Here is a 14,737-nt window from a genome sequence, read left to right as displayed (position 1 = left end):
AATACTAAAATTGTTCTATTGTTGGGGATTTGTTCTCGTGAGTCGTGTAGTACTGGATGTCTCAGCTCGGCTGTACTCGGGCTGCTGAACATGTGAGGAGCTGCACGTACCGCGCAGTTTGTGCCGCGCTGTGATTTTCTATTGGTGCGCCGCGCGAGTTGACTCGCCTCTGATTGGCTCCGTTGTGGGCGTGTGCCATTCAATGGCTTGACTGACGTCAATTGTGATTGGCCAAAACAAATGCCACCACGCCATTGGTCCGAACGGCTACCTATTCGCTTTCCCTATTGGCTGGCGTTTTTGTCACCGCACAAGAATGCGGAAGTCGTGTAGTCTACTGAGTCACCGTTGTGTCAGCTGATGCTTTGAGTGAGTAACTCGGTTTATTTTTTCTAAATTAAGTAACTTCTGAAGATTTTATTGTGTGAGACATGTTCTCTGGCTGACAGGCTTGGGCTGTACTTGTGAACCTTGAGGTTTTTTGTCGTTTTCTCTGCGCAAATAAACGATTTTATTTTAACCCAGTAGCTTCTAATAACGTTGCTATCATGCTAGCATGCTAATATCTTTTGCAAACATCCCCCTCATACACACCCTCTCTCTCTCACACACACATACAGAGGAACACTTTCGGTTTGTCAACTTTTTTATTTCGGAGCACAGTTCCAGTCTAACGCGGCTGCCATCGTCCACTTTCACTTTCCGTATGAATGTGTCTTTAAACTTTATCCATCTGCCTTTTTAGTTTGCACCTGTTGTTTTCACGTGTTGTTCTTTGGAAATTTCTAGTCTCTTTTTTGGTCCAAAGGAAACATCCTGGAATCTGTCATTGCTTTGAATATTTCTAAAGCGGAACATAAACTGGTTTTGCATTAGAAGGTATTTTATCGATGCCACTAAGTTTAGATGTGAGTTTGAATGCCAGAAATGGCTGCAGATATTTATTAAGTAAGTACGTTTCCTGTTACATAGTGTGAGTTGCTTTTGAGCAAACATAGTAAAATGTTGCTAAGACTGTTTATTTACAGCTGTTTACCATGTAGAGCACTGTTTAAATAATCTCCAATTGTTGTATGAATTACTCTTTATATCTCCCTTTCTTAAGTATCTTAGCTTAGTGACACATGGATACAGAAACCATCATTTGAATTCATACCATGCTGCTAGGGAAGCTCTTAAATTCATGATGTTTGTTGTAAATTTCATCACCTATATTAGTGTGTAAGGTGCCATGAGGAAAAAAAAACCCTGTATAAAAAAGGGGAGACTTGAGCTGCAACAAACTAAATAAAAGACCACAAGCAGAAGAACAACAACATGGATTTTTGTTTTTTTGCAGAGGCTGTTCTTTAGCTGCAATAACTCAACAAAATTATCTGTGGGATGTGGGGGAAATGCAGGGAGAGGCCAAATCTACGTTCCGATACAGGGAAAGTACCAAAACGACATTAAAAGACCCGGATATTTGTTACAGGATGCTTTTTATAAAGTAAAAATAGAACAGATCTTCTATAGTTTGATACGTTTTGACTAGATGATGATGGTTTTTAGTTGAATACACAGCAGAGCCCGCTCCTTATAATAAAGTATCAATGTCGCTGATGGAGCTTCTATAGGAGAATGATTCAGTGGTGATTCAGTTCAGACTCATAAAAAGCTAATTTTCCTTTCAACACAAAGAGCCTGAACATGGAAATCCTGGGTTTACAAAGATCATAACCATCACAGTTCAGGTTATCTCTAGCTTCAGGCTTTGTTGAGCCAGCTAACGTAAAGACAGCATGGTTGTGTTGAACTTCGCTTGCAGCCTCCCGTTCAACATGCAGATCTGACTATCCAAGACTAATGTGAATAAAGAACTTCTCGAATAAATGTCGAAGAATCACAGACATTTATGCATAAAGTACAAAACATTTGTATCAGGAAAACGGTTGAAATTCCCGTCGCCAACCTCCTCCCAAAACAAAACAAGCAGACAAAAAACAAATCGCCTTACAGAGAAGAATTTGAAAGAATGGGTTGCTTGAAATGACTTGTGATCAGAGGTATACATTTTCTGTAAAACGCCCGGAGGCCGTGTGATGGTCGTCTTACGATCGCAGTGTTTCCCCTCCCTGGAAAGATGACCTGTTTTATTTGTCTCTTCTGTTTGTTTGAAGGTTTATCCTAGGTGGTGGTAGGTAGTTTTAAACAGCCTGGATTTGACCAAATGCGGCAAAAAATAAAACAGACTGAGCTTCACAGTCCAATATGACAATGATCTATGAAGATGGACATTGTCACCATAATATTACTCATTTGTTTGCTTTGAAAACACGTCTTCTGCAGTGAAACTTGACTGGTCAGAATGTATGCAACGCTAACGCTTTTGGAGCAGTTTGACTGTATTTATTGATATAAGTATTTATTGAGATAAATTGTCTGGGGAAAGAGGCCACTGGGCAGCTCCAGGACTCACTGGAAAGCTTAAAACTTAACAGCTGGCTTGAAGAGGGAGGTCTGCATGTTACTAGTTACATTGTTGCCCCCGTGAAGCAGTCCAAGGTAGACAGAGAAAAAAAATAGCTGCAAATTTCTGTTTTTAATGACATTCTTATTGGAACAGACTGTTTTTGTTGTTGTTGTTTGAGAAACGCCTGGCTGGAGGTGTTTATTGGATTCCTGTAATTTAGGGGTTTATGAATAAATAATGGTGAAGTTCTTTTAATTGTTTCACACAATGCTTAAGTCTAAGCCCATGAGTTTAAGTTTTTGTAGAGCCAACCTTTTTATTGTTGCTTCTTTGTCCAAATATTTTCAAACCTAAATGTATTTTTCCCTCTTATGTTTTGGGTAAATCCCAACATGTATGGATGTATGGTGGAGTTGCAACAGAAAAATGTCAGTAAGAACTGAGATAACATGTAGGTAAATATTGACTTTTTTATTTGCCTTGTGGTAAATGTGAGGTATATTGTCACACAGCCTGAAGTGACTTATTTCACTTTCTTGCTCTGTCTGACCAACCATATTATAGTTTTCTTCTTTCACACAAGTGGAAATGAGTAAGAAATCTGCTTCTGACTAGATGCAGCTGTTCATAAATATGATATTACTCAACTAAATAATGAATGTGCACGTGGTTTGGAATGACACTAACTCGTTGTGTAGGGACCGTGTTTAAATAGAACTTTTCTTGTTTTTCCACAATTTTATGATCTTTTTAATACAATTAACTGAAAATAACTTGTTGCATGACTAGCTGAATAATATTACTGACTAAAATCTCAATGCAGAGCCAAACTGGTTACCAAAGAGAGTTTATAATTAGATTTCAGATCTATTTGTGTTTCTGATTTTATTTCAACTTTTTAGGAAAGTTTAGACTTATTTAAGACCAAATCAGAATGAGAGATAAACCGAATAATCAGCCGACTGCTTCAATAGGCCAATATTGGTCACCTTTTAACATGTTCAGTAATTGTTGCTTTATTTTGTAAAAATATATATTAGATGAAAATTAAAAAAAATGGCGTTTTACATAGGCTGCTCTGAATTACCCTGAAGTGACATCGGCCATCAAAAACTCAAAGTGATCAGCTTCTATCTTGCACCTATTATTCAAATGTGATCTTGAACCCAAAAAGTCCAGTTTGAATTATACCCAGCCTTTTTGTTGAGTAAAATTACTAACAATAACATCACGTGACACTGACAGTCAGAGGCGTTCACGTGTATGAGAAACATAGGGGGTGGTAGCTGGGATTATTAGTAGCTTTTGTCACCTTTGTAACCAGAGGGACACACCTTCAGCTTGTGCAATGACTGTTTGGATTTCCAGTAAAGCGACGTGCAGTCTGACAACTAGGGAAAACAACAGGATGCAACATGAAGCTTCCAGTGTATAAATGGGTTTGAAAACAGCTTCTTGTATCTCTCAAGTATCTCACGTCAACAAAATAAACTCAAACAGGTTCTTGCAGTACGTAATTTGATTTTTTTCTTTGACAGAAATGGTATCCTTAAAATCTTTCCTGAACATGTTTGATGTTAAAGATTTGTATGCAGAAACTGAAGATGAAGGCAAAATATTTTGGGTTATACTGTCAACAAAGAGCTTTCTCATAAGGTTAATCTGCCCAACTCTTATTTTTATATTGATCAAAGTGTGATGGTTTCTGTTACGGTAGTTAATATTTGAGTAATAAACGCTTATACATGTTTTGTTGTCAAATAGGTGAACAAAAAAACGGAAGTAATTAGATTTAACTCCTTGAAACTCAGATATGGAAATGAAGTCATGTCAACGTTCCAGTTGCAAGTCTGAAAATCTTTGGGATTTGTCCATTTCTGTAGTCTGGCTAACTATTGTTTGCATTGTAGACCAATAAGAATGGGTTTCTGCATTCAAGCACTATAGAAATATGTTCACTAATAGTGAAACTACAGGGCTTTGTTTGACGACTAATTTAAAACCAGTAGAAGTGAAAGTAAGTTCATCACTGCAGCTGTCGCAGCTTTTCCCGTGCAGGGCAGCCATATTGGATTTTGAAGTCGGGGTTGGTCAAAAACTGTTTGACATCATAAAACCTTTGAAAATCTGACTGCTGAGTGCAAACGAAACGCACCATAAAGCCAATATCTCACTGTGCTTTGACCGCTGGAGACACAAAATTGAGGAAATACACAATTTTTCACTTGGAATCACACAGAATTAGTACTTTTATTGTCAGTGCAACCAGTCCGTGTTAGTAGTTTATTGAAAAGTTTTGAAGTTTGTTCAAGTATTAAACTTTGACTACATCTAGCATCAAAATGTTCTAAAAATGTAAGTGCCAAACAAAAAAACATGTATTTTTCCCCCTCACAAACGCTTAAATATAAATTTTATTTTGCAGGTGTAAACAGTGTCAGGTTACAAATGCATACAAGTTCACAAACAGGTGGCACTAAATAAACCTGCTGTTGTGCTTTAGAATTGCGGAAATTAAATCGGGATGGGTTTGAGACGAGTTCCAGACGCCTGCAACAAGGCTGCAGCTATTTTGAGAGAGAATTTATTTTGCAAGTTTTTCAATCGTTCGGAATTCCAGCGTCACGAGAGCGAGCCCCTGTTATTGAAGCGAGGGAATCGAGAAGCCCCCCTGCAAACATTTTAAGACGTTTTAAACTCCCACACTAACACTGTTCGCAGCCCAGTGAGATGCAGGCTCTGACTTAGATCAGTTTGTGGCGCTCCCTGCAGGCCTCGTTAACCACCTGAGCCATCTTTCTGAAGTACTGTTAGCAAATGGCTGCTCAAAATCGAGATTTTAAAGTTCAAGACCATTAAACTTAAAATAAAGCAGATGGATGAGTGATAAAAATGTAAGCCACCACAATTTTCATGAAATGTTTATTATTCGCCACTTTATATTTTGATATGTTTTGCTATTTAAGTTGGTTGTTGAAAATGTACTCAAACTGTTTTTGTTTTTGTTGCATAGTTAAACAATCAGGGACTCCCTTTTACTAAACCAGTGAATCCTGCCATTTTTGATGTGATATTTTATTGTTTTAATAGATTTATGACATTTTGTTTGCGTTCATTGATTTCTGTTTATGATTAGAACCGAGAGACATACTTCCTGATTGAAATAAGTCACGAGTGTGCTGTAGGTTGGCGGGGGGGAGAGAGAATCAGTAAGCGTCGGTGTATTATAGTAAGCAGAGTGGGAGGGAGGGAGGAACAGACACTGTGCAGGGGGGAGGGAGGGAGGTACGTCATGCACTGGATTACAACCAGTGTGTGTTTGGGAGACGGACGCTGCTGCAACTTTGCAAGACGCTGGGTTTAAATTCAGCCTTTAAACAATTGAGAAACCTTTCAACAACCACTTTAATTCAGCCCTTCTGTAGAGGTAAGACAAGTTCACTCTCAAAGTATCGTTTTGTGAGTTGTAGTCTTTTTCTTGTTCGTAGAGCGGTGTGCAAAAGGGGGTGTGTCTGGGGAAAAAAACTGTAGAGAAGTGAGAAGAGGGCACTTCACAGTGAAAACTTGAGTGCAGTTTCACAACACCTCCTTTTAATCAGCTTGTTGTTTAGTCTGGTCTTAAAACCAAAGAAAGTGAACAGTGTGTTCATGTTTTGTCTGACAGCAGACAAAGGTTTTTACTTTTTCTCATAAACTTGGACTGACTGCTCTTTCTCTCTGCTGACTGAGCTTGTAAAACCACAAAAAGGAAGGAAGAATGTGCAACATGTCAGCTGGGGTCGTTTGGGGTAAAGCCCAAAACACGATCATTGTATTGATGGCCTCTTTAGAAGTGATTTAAACACCTCACAGACTTAATGTTACAATATCAAAATCTCTGCTTCAGTGTCTCTTTCTCTCTCTCTTTTTGTATTCGGGGTGAGGAAAATGGATCCTACTAGTTATCTGTCTGCTGGTAATCTGATCAAAAATGTTGAGTTGGCGTTTCCTATAAATCAGAGTCTCCAGTCAGGCCAGCTGATCTGTTCCAGTGTCACTATCGTGGTGTCAGAGTACACGTTTGGCACGTTCCTGCATGTCTGCCTGCAGCTCTGCGTGCGCGCTGTGCTTTTACTCTGACTCAAGCTCATTTACTCAGAGCACCTCTTGTCCCAGGCGCCCAGCTAAACCATCAACCTTAACCTCTGACATTTTCTCAAGAAGTTTCTTTTTTCTCTCTCTGTCTCTCAGTTCTGTGAAATGAAAGGAGATACATATTCACCAGCTTTTTATTGTTTTAGTTCCAGCTTTCATTCTGCATGCTGTACTTTGTACCAAAAAGCTTTGGAATCCAGCCCTTGAAGCAATTACACACACTCCACAACCGCCCACACACACACACACATGCGCACCCATGCACAAGGCTAAAGGAGGTGTGTGTTTTTTATCTTGACAGAATCTATTGGTGGTTCGACAAAGCCCTGGAGACAGGAGGAGAGGGAGGGACCTGACGAGGAGCACCCAGAGTCTCCATCTGCACCAGGGACCGGCAGCATGGTGAGCCAATCACGCTGAAGAGGAGGGACTCTTTATGTTGATATCAACTCTGCTGCAGATTCCCAATGAATTGTAGTCCATGAGGCTGCTCTGAACATTTTGCGTAATTTCTACAAAACGAAGTGGCAAGTTACAACATCGTCACTTTTTAACTGGAAATTGTGAAGAGAGGCTACAAGTCGAAACAAGACTTGAAGTCTTGCACACAACTTTAAAACGAGAATTCTCAAACTTCAGTCATTAAGAGATGCTCAGTTAATCATATCTTTTAAATTTAAACTATGCAGTTTGATAATAGTGTTTGTTAGATATTGCATGAAATCAACACTGATTTTAAAAAGTGGACTCATTTCTTAATAATAAATCTTGTTTTGTTCTTTTACTGGTTACATCCAAGTTATTTTTATATTCTATAGCTATTTCTGGAGGAAACCAGTAAAGAATCATGTAATTGTTGCAGCACCAGTGACTCCTCCTGGCTCCTCAACGTACCTGCACACTCAGCAGGGTTGGTTTTTCTTGTTCAGATTCCTACATGCTTCTGAATCGGTATAAGTGCAGTGTTGCAGCTGACAGATGTTGCACCTGTGACGAGGCTTCCTGCCACGTGTCTCCTCTGTTAAGGACTGTATTTTTTTAGCCTGTTGACCCTCTTCCCCTAAAACAGCATTTAAAATAGCTACCACAACTGGCTAAGAAAGTGGTGGGTATGAAATAATTAGGTAATTTGAAAAAAAGAAAGAATGGAGACAAAGACAGCCTGCTGCTGAACTGGGATTTGTTTTAATCTGCAACTTTCCCATCGAAAAGTAATTTTGGTGAAATTAAGATGAAATCTTTGTTGTTCTACTTGCGTTCTGAATTGGCCAAACAAGCTTTTCATTTTAGGTGCATTTGATCAGGAAACAGGATCTGTTGTTCACGTAGTTTCTCAAATTAGTGAGCGCTATTGTTTTTGCAGCTTTTGTTTTTAAATTTGGTAACACTAGAATGAGAAATTACTGGTGAGAATCATGAGTCAAAATGATTTAGGTTTTTCCTGGGGAATTTTTTTTTCTGTCAGAGAAGATTGCGGTAAAAGAGAAAGAAGAAGTTGTGATCAATTGTGATAATTCTCTTGAAGGCAAAGGGCATGGGTTTTATAGAACAGAAACAGGAAGTGGAACAGGAGGCTGTGTGTCCTGAAGTTCTGCTCAGTTGGGTCCAAAGAATGTCACCATGGCTGGGTGCCCAGCTCTTAGCCTTTTAACGGGAGCTGCTGGCCTAAATAGTTGCACACATCAAATGAGCAAATGGTGTGCCTTCCAATGCAATCAATTGCAGAATTTGAAACACCAAGCTAGAACTGTAATAAAGTTGTTTTTTTTTATTGCCATCATATTGCTTATCTCACCTTGCATGGTGTGTTGTAGGTTGGTGTGTTTAGGTGTGGTCAGAGTTCTGTCTGCAAGCTCAAACAGCAACATCAGGTGCACTGAACACACCCTGGAGGACTTCAATAACAGGGCACCAGTCAAGGCCATATTTAAAGTTTATTTAAAGGCTGGAGTTAACAGAGGCATACACATTTGATGTATGTGTACAGCTAAAACTGTAAGTGGTTTGACATTTATGACAAACCATTTTAAAGTTGCCTTATATCTAAAGCTAATGATGCTTCTGATGGTCTGCAGTTCTAAAGGTGACACTCTCAGGTGGGTTTGTGTGGCTGGAGGTAATATGATCTCTTTAATCCCTTTCTGTGAGGCACCTTTTAATTGCTTTCCATCCTCAAGCTTTATTTTTTTTCCCCTCCTTAAACAAGATGGAAGGTATCAAGTTCATGCTGTTGTCCACTCAGGCTGTTCATTTGCTAGCAGGACAATACGAGCATGGAAGCGAGCACAATGGGGTTGTTTTTACTCTCGGTACCTGCTGTGCGTTGTAACGCTACCCTGTGTGAGTATTTGGAGTTGGTGAGAGAAGTTAGTGTACCAGCACCGTACAGAGGTCTTTGCTCCATATAATTTCGACTTGTTCCAAAAAGATTAAATCACCTGGATGTGTGCGGGTGTTGTTTTTGCTTCCCTTTTCATGCCCCGAGCAGAGAGCGATAGCTCTCAGCGAGGTTGTAGCTGAAGCCTGAGGGTTCATTTAAGGTTACCGTTAATGATTTGACAGGAGATCTACTCGAAGGGACCTTTGCTTTCACTGGAGTTTGACTTGACTGTTTGTGAAGTCAGGCTGTCAGTGTCTTGTTGCTTACCAAGTCTTCTGATTCAGTTTAAACATTTATTACTTTGGCCACAAAAATTGGACTGCTTTCTATTTTTCCATTGCTGTTGAAGATGTAAACTTTTTATTATTGCCTCAGTGTCAACAATTTTTATATTTCCTGCATGAATAGCTTCAGCCTTTCAGAATACCCGTTGGTTCAACTTGTATTAATAATTTTCACTGAAGGCATGCAAACACAACTATGATTGCTTGCATACATATAATAAAAATATTAATATTTCCTGGTGCTTTACCCCCACATAAGATACCCAAACTAACATGTCTTATTTCTTTCCTCTGTGTCTGGGTCAACATGTATGCTGACACCCTGCTACGGTGACTTGCTGCCCTGTTTTCCTAAAATAACCCACCAAACGCAGGAGGCCAAGTGTGCTGCTCACTTTTTGTTGTTCATTCAAGCAGAGCTGGTGGATTTAAATGCACCGGGGATCACACTTTAGCTGCACCGTTTCTAATTTTGTACGTTGTCCGACCAGTTAGTTAGTTCGCTCATGTCAGTGGTTTGAATAAAGTTTCAGATAAATAAAATGTAATACTTTTTGGCAGGTTTAGAAATATAGATTTCTGCTGAACCTTACAAAAACAACATTTGGTTATAGATTTACCTGCTTTTAAGAGCGTCAGTAAGAAGGGACATTTGTTTGGAATTAAGAAAATCTTACATTGTTGGCGTTTTACAAAATAGACAAAATGATCTTATGCTGTAAGTAGATTACCTGACAACACAAGACGGAAAAGCTTTACATTTCTACCCCTGTCTTTTTTCTTGTAACCAATTATTGCACCATGTATGCACAATAGCACCTTTTCTGTTAGTCTGTCACTCTGCATCTATCAGCAAGGTTTTTTTTTTTTACCTCTGATCTGTTTTATGTTGTTTGGGCTCAGCTTGATTGCTCTTTTTACTTTAGAAGTTCCATGGTGCAAATAAATGCGATGTGTTGTGCCGTTTGTGTTCTGATATGTAGACATACTAACAGCCCAGAAGTAATCCTGACATTTAATCTTCAGACTGCATGAAATAGGCTTTGTGTTCAGTGTTCAAAGACCAGTTTGAGTCCTGGAAAGTAATAACATATATTGATTAACTCCTCTAAAATAAGAGTTTTCTGTCTGAACAGATCAATACTTTTTCCTGCAGCAGAAAAATAAACAGAAATTCAACGTTTTCCCTTTAAACAACCGCTGAAAACTTGAAATTTGAAAGCTGATATGTCCCTTTTAAAAAATTAAATAAAATTACAAATAGTTTCAGTTTGGATTTGTCTAAAATACACAGTTGTTGAAAAGCAATGTCTGGCTGTTGTATTAGGTTTGTTGTTAAGTTTCATACTTATGTATTTCTTGTTTTTTTTTTTACTCTGTAACGTATAGTTACTGTAGAAACCAAAAGACAGAATTAATAGGAGTTTTGTTTATATTGTCAAACTGAAAAAGTATGGAGGTTTTCTTTTACAGATGGAAGTAAGTTTTGTGAAAACTATTTAAAAAGAAACTGCTAACAAATTTAATTTGTTCCAACCAATGATTTGTATTTTAAATAATTTGTTTGCTGAACAAATCTTTCCCAATAAAAATAAGAGAAATTGTTATAATTAGTTTTACCACTCCCCCTAAAATGTGTAAAGTCCTTTTCAAGATAATAAAGGGCATTATTTCTACCTAAGATTGTTGTATGGTGGAGTAATAATGAAACCATAACTAATAAAAGGTCTGAATTTTACCCTGCTGTTATGACAGAGTTTGAAATTAGAGTCTTGTGTTGAGAAATGAAGTTGTAGCTGTTTTGGTCAAAACATGAAAAAAAAAATTATGAGGTATATTGCCCAATCAGTTAGTTCTTAAAGTGTGTTGTGGATGACTGTCCGCTACTACCACACCTAAATTTAACTCAGTATTTGTAAAGTCGACTGATATTTTGCTAACACAACAGACAAACAAACACCTACAAATCAAAATCAAACTTTTAATTATAAAAGCACACCTACAAAAAAACCAAAGATAACCAAAGTGCTGTACAGTAAAACCATAAAACAAAACATGATTAGCTAAAAAACATTTACATCAATTAAGAGTAAAAAAAAAAATGTTTACAAATATAAAGCAAGTAAAAAGACAAAGGTACCTAAATATCCAAAACCAGTTTTTGAAAGGAAAAAAATAATACTCTTAACAAAGGGGGCACACTTAATTAAAAATTGAAGGCAAAGACATTACCGCCTTTTGGTGTCAGATTTTAATAAAGACAATAATCACAGTTTCTGTAAGGCACCCACGTGTTTGAGGAGTGTAGCAGCAGTGTGTGAGGCGGGTGGACTGCTGGCAAAACAAAACATGCGGGGTAGCAAGAGGTGTTCAGAGAAAAATGAGTGATTTAGGATTAAAGAATATATTCTTACATCATTCAGAGTAGGGACAACATCAGACTTGTTTAGATACAGAAGTTCTTCTGTCGAGTTTTAAGTCTAAAATGCCTGGACAATATGGCTTGATGAGTTATGATTGTGTTAATACAAATGTGATGGTATTAGTTGTACATTTTTGGAATGTGCCTGTAACTGTAAGTAACATGTTTCATTGTAGACTTACAGTACTTCTCATAAAAAGGAATCATTACAGCAGCTACAAGAAACCATTTTGATCCTGAATCAAATTCTCTATTTAAATAAAACTAAAAAAGGCTTCAGTTGCAAACATTAAAACAAAGTGCCTGGTTTTTATGGTTCCTTGCTATGATTTTTGTCAAACTGGGCCAAGAGAAATCAAAGGAAGTAAAAAAAACTCAACCGCTGTGGAAATTCATCATGTTTAAACTCCACTCTGTGTTGTCAGATTGATATTAAAGCCCCTCCTCTCAGTAAAATGAATCATTCTGTAGTGCTGCAGTCTGGATCCGGGCTGTTCTCTGTATATTACATTGCCCGTGTTACATAATGTGGGGTCATGCAGCTGTAGGTGAGCGGCTGTCACGACTCAGCCGGGGAGTGGGTCTGTGCTTGGTTGGGGTTGGTGGGGTATACACTGTATGCGCCAAATATTTTGCGACCTTTCGCGATAACGAGCCTAATAAGGTTCTGCATGCACGGATGCTTTGCATGACGTGTCAGGTAGCACCTGAAAGATGCGCAGAGACAGCAGAGAGAAAGATGTCTGTAGAACGCTGTGTCACCAGAGATTCCCAGCAGGTTCGCTCTCCTCAGCCTCCCCCTCCCTCCCTCCTCTGTCCTCAGCCTACTGCATGAGACCCAGTGCCAGCGTTTAGAGATGGGATGCCTTTCACCTACTAAATAAGGTGTTTCTCACCTCTGTGTTTGCGGTCAGGTTGTATTCTTCTTATTTGTGTGCGTTCAGTTTGTGCAGAATAGCCTGTGTGTGTCTGGGCGCAGTAAACAGCAGTTGTCTGATTCAGATGGCGTGTGTGGCAGCCTCGTCTGCCCGTTGGCTTTACTGCCACAGTGCCTAGAGAGAAGAGTATTTATATAAGAAGCTGTCATTGATGGGCGAACCAGGAGGGGAATGGGGGAGGAGTAAGGGATGAAAGGGAGACGAGGCGAGAAATGTATGCATGTGAATGTTGGAGAGGGAGGCTGAGCTCCATGCAGAGGGTGGAGCTTAGCATCCGGCTCTGTCTTCCTTTCTCTCCTGCTTTCTCTCCTCTCAGTGCCTCTCCGTACACTCACTACATTCGAGAAGGAACATCTGCAGTGATTTCAGCTTTCTGCTCAGTTTGAACTCGGCTGATCGGTCGGACTGCTGCGCTTCTTTGCACCTTTTTATGGACTGTCCTCCTCTGAGCCGTGCAACAGGGGCCGTCCTCAGGCGCCGCCGTGCTCCCTCTCCCCTCTCTGGAGTGGTGGAGGGGGGTGGGTGTGAGATACTGAAACCGGTGCGTTGTGCCGTTGCACATCTTGAGAACAGGGCAGCGTGCAGGAAGTGGCCAGGAGGGGCAGGGTGGCAGCCGGGGTTTGGAGAGGCCGGGAGAAGGATGGTTATGCCGGCTCCTCCTCTGGTCGTGCTGCTGCTCTGTAGGCTGCGTGGCATCCGGACCCAGTGCTGCCTCTCCTCGACATGAGCCTCGCAGGAAGGGTGTCCTGCTCCATGCTCAACTGCTTTGTAAGTCCACAGGTTCCTGTTCTGGTGTTTATTATTTGAGTCCAGATTGTGATGGGTGTGTATTACAGCTCTCCTCTCCCAGTCAGTGGGGGAGGTGAAGGACTCTGCTCGGCGTTTGAATGCTGCAGTTATTTAGTAGCAACACTGACTTGAAACAATGGAAGTTTCTCCTTTAAAGTAAGGCGAAAAGCCACCTTTTGTTACAGAAATCTTTTTGAAGGAGGTTAAGTTAAATGTTAGTACTTAGAGGGAGAACATTGCGTTTCAGATGTTGCATTCTCAGAGTGATGAATTGTGTTAACTGCAGTGGAGAACAGGAATTAGACTGCATATGAGAAATAAGACTGATGCTGAACAGGTGTTTGTCTTTGGCTGAAGGTTGAAACACCAATGAAAATGTGGGCTTTTAGGAATTACACAGGACTGTCTAAGCTTCATGTATCTGAGCCTACTTTACCTAATCTATTTATTACTTACTGACTTTTCAGCAGTGTTCCCACTTCACCATCTGCACTCTTTAACTTTCAGCAAGTTTCCTTTAATTAAACGGTCAACTTTTACACATTGACCTACCTTTTTTTTAAATATTTGGAATGCAAATAATAAAACATTGTCTTCCAAACGTAAATGGTGACATTAACCTCCTGTAACTGTGTGAGCAAAAAATCATAGTGGAAGCTTTAAAAATAAACTTCTCAAACCTGAACTTGCTCCATTTACAACACAAGCATGGATGTGAAACTCCAAGCTATACAGTTCATACGAAACCCCAAAACTTACAGGTTTGGTGGTGTCACTTTGAAGTTATATTGTTTAACTGTAGAACTGCTAAACACTTAAGACAGATAATGCATCCTGATCTTTAACATGGTCTCTCTATAACATCTGCTAATTAACACTAAACACAGCTGAGCAGAAGCGTTGTACTAAAACGATATAAACAATATGACACTACCACCTTCAAATTCGTCTTATTACAGTTTGTGTGTGTCATCACTTTGCTATGATTTAGGCACATCTATGATCATGTTTTCTTTACCCTGACAAGCTTCAGCTCCAGCTTACCAGCTGTGTGTCAACAGTTATTGGCAGGTGTTTACAGAGGGGGTTAAAAAGGTGGGACTGATTCAGTAGAGCACTAAAGCACAATCAAGTACAGATTAAATTAAATAATCGGCTGCGAATCAACCTAATCATTTTAATTAAATCATAATACTTGGGTCTTAGCAACAAAACAATCATTTATCAATAGCTTCAGGTCCGAGTTGCACCCGCTTTTATTTACAACATGGTCAAATTTCATCCGTGGTTTGGGCTTGTTTTAGACAGTTGCTTGAGAGAGAGAAAGAGAAAGGGCAA

The 14,737-nt window shown here is 39.4% G+C and overlaps 1 protein-coding gene across 6 annotated transcripts in view; it reads left to right on the top strand.

Annotated features, from left to right (window-relative positions):
• Positions 1 to 306: 306 nt before the first annotated feature.
• The window catches only part of mtmr4 (myotubularin related protein 4), a 43,057-nt gene continuing 28,626 nt past the window's right edge, over positions 307 to 14,737 (top strand). For 2 of the 6 annotated variants that reach the window (XM_037979026.1, XM_037979025.1), the window contains exons 1-2: positions 876 to 948; positions 6,888 to 6,988. In XM_037979026.1, coding sequence (XP_037834954.1) covers positions 891 to 948; positions 6,888 to 6,988 — 159 coding nt within the window. In that variant the 5' untranslated portion in view covers positions 876 to 890. Of the gene's footprint in view, positions 370 to 875; positions 949 to 5,738; positions 5,880 to 6,887; positions 6,989 to 12,927; positions 13,379 to 14,737 lie in introns of those variants that run through there. The other 4 variants (XM_017412673.3, XM_017412672.3, XM_017412670.2 and 1 more) reach the window with 4 other exon arrangements.

Source organism: Kryptolebias marmoratus, linkage group LG13 (genome assembly GCF_001649575.2).
Source record: "Kryptolebias marmoratus isolate JLee-2015 linkage group LG13, ASM164957v2, whole genome shotgun sequence".
Taxonomy (NCBI): domain Eukaryota; kingdom Metazoa; phylum Chordata; class Actinopteri; order Cyprinodontiformes; family Rivulidae; genus Kryptolebias; species Kryptolebias marmoratus.
Note: the sequence above shows the minus strand (reverse complement) of the source record. Positions and strands in the feature narration are given on the sequence as shown.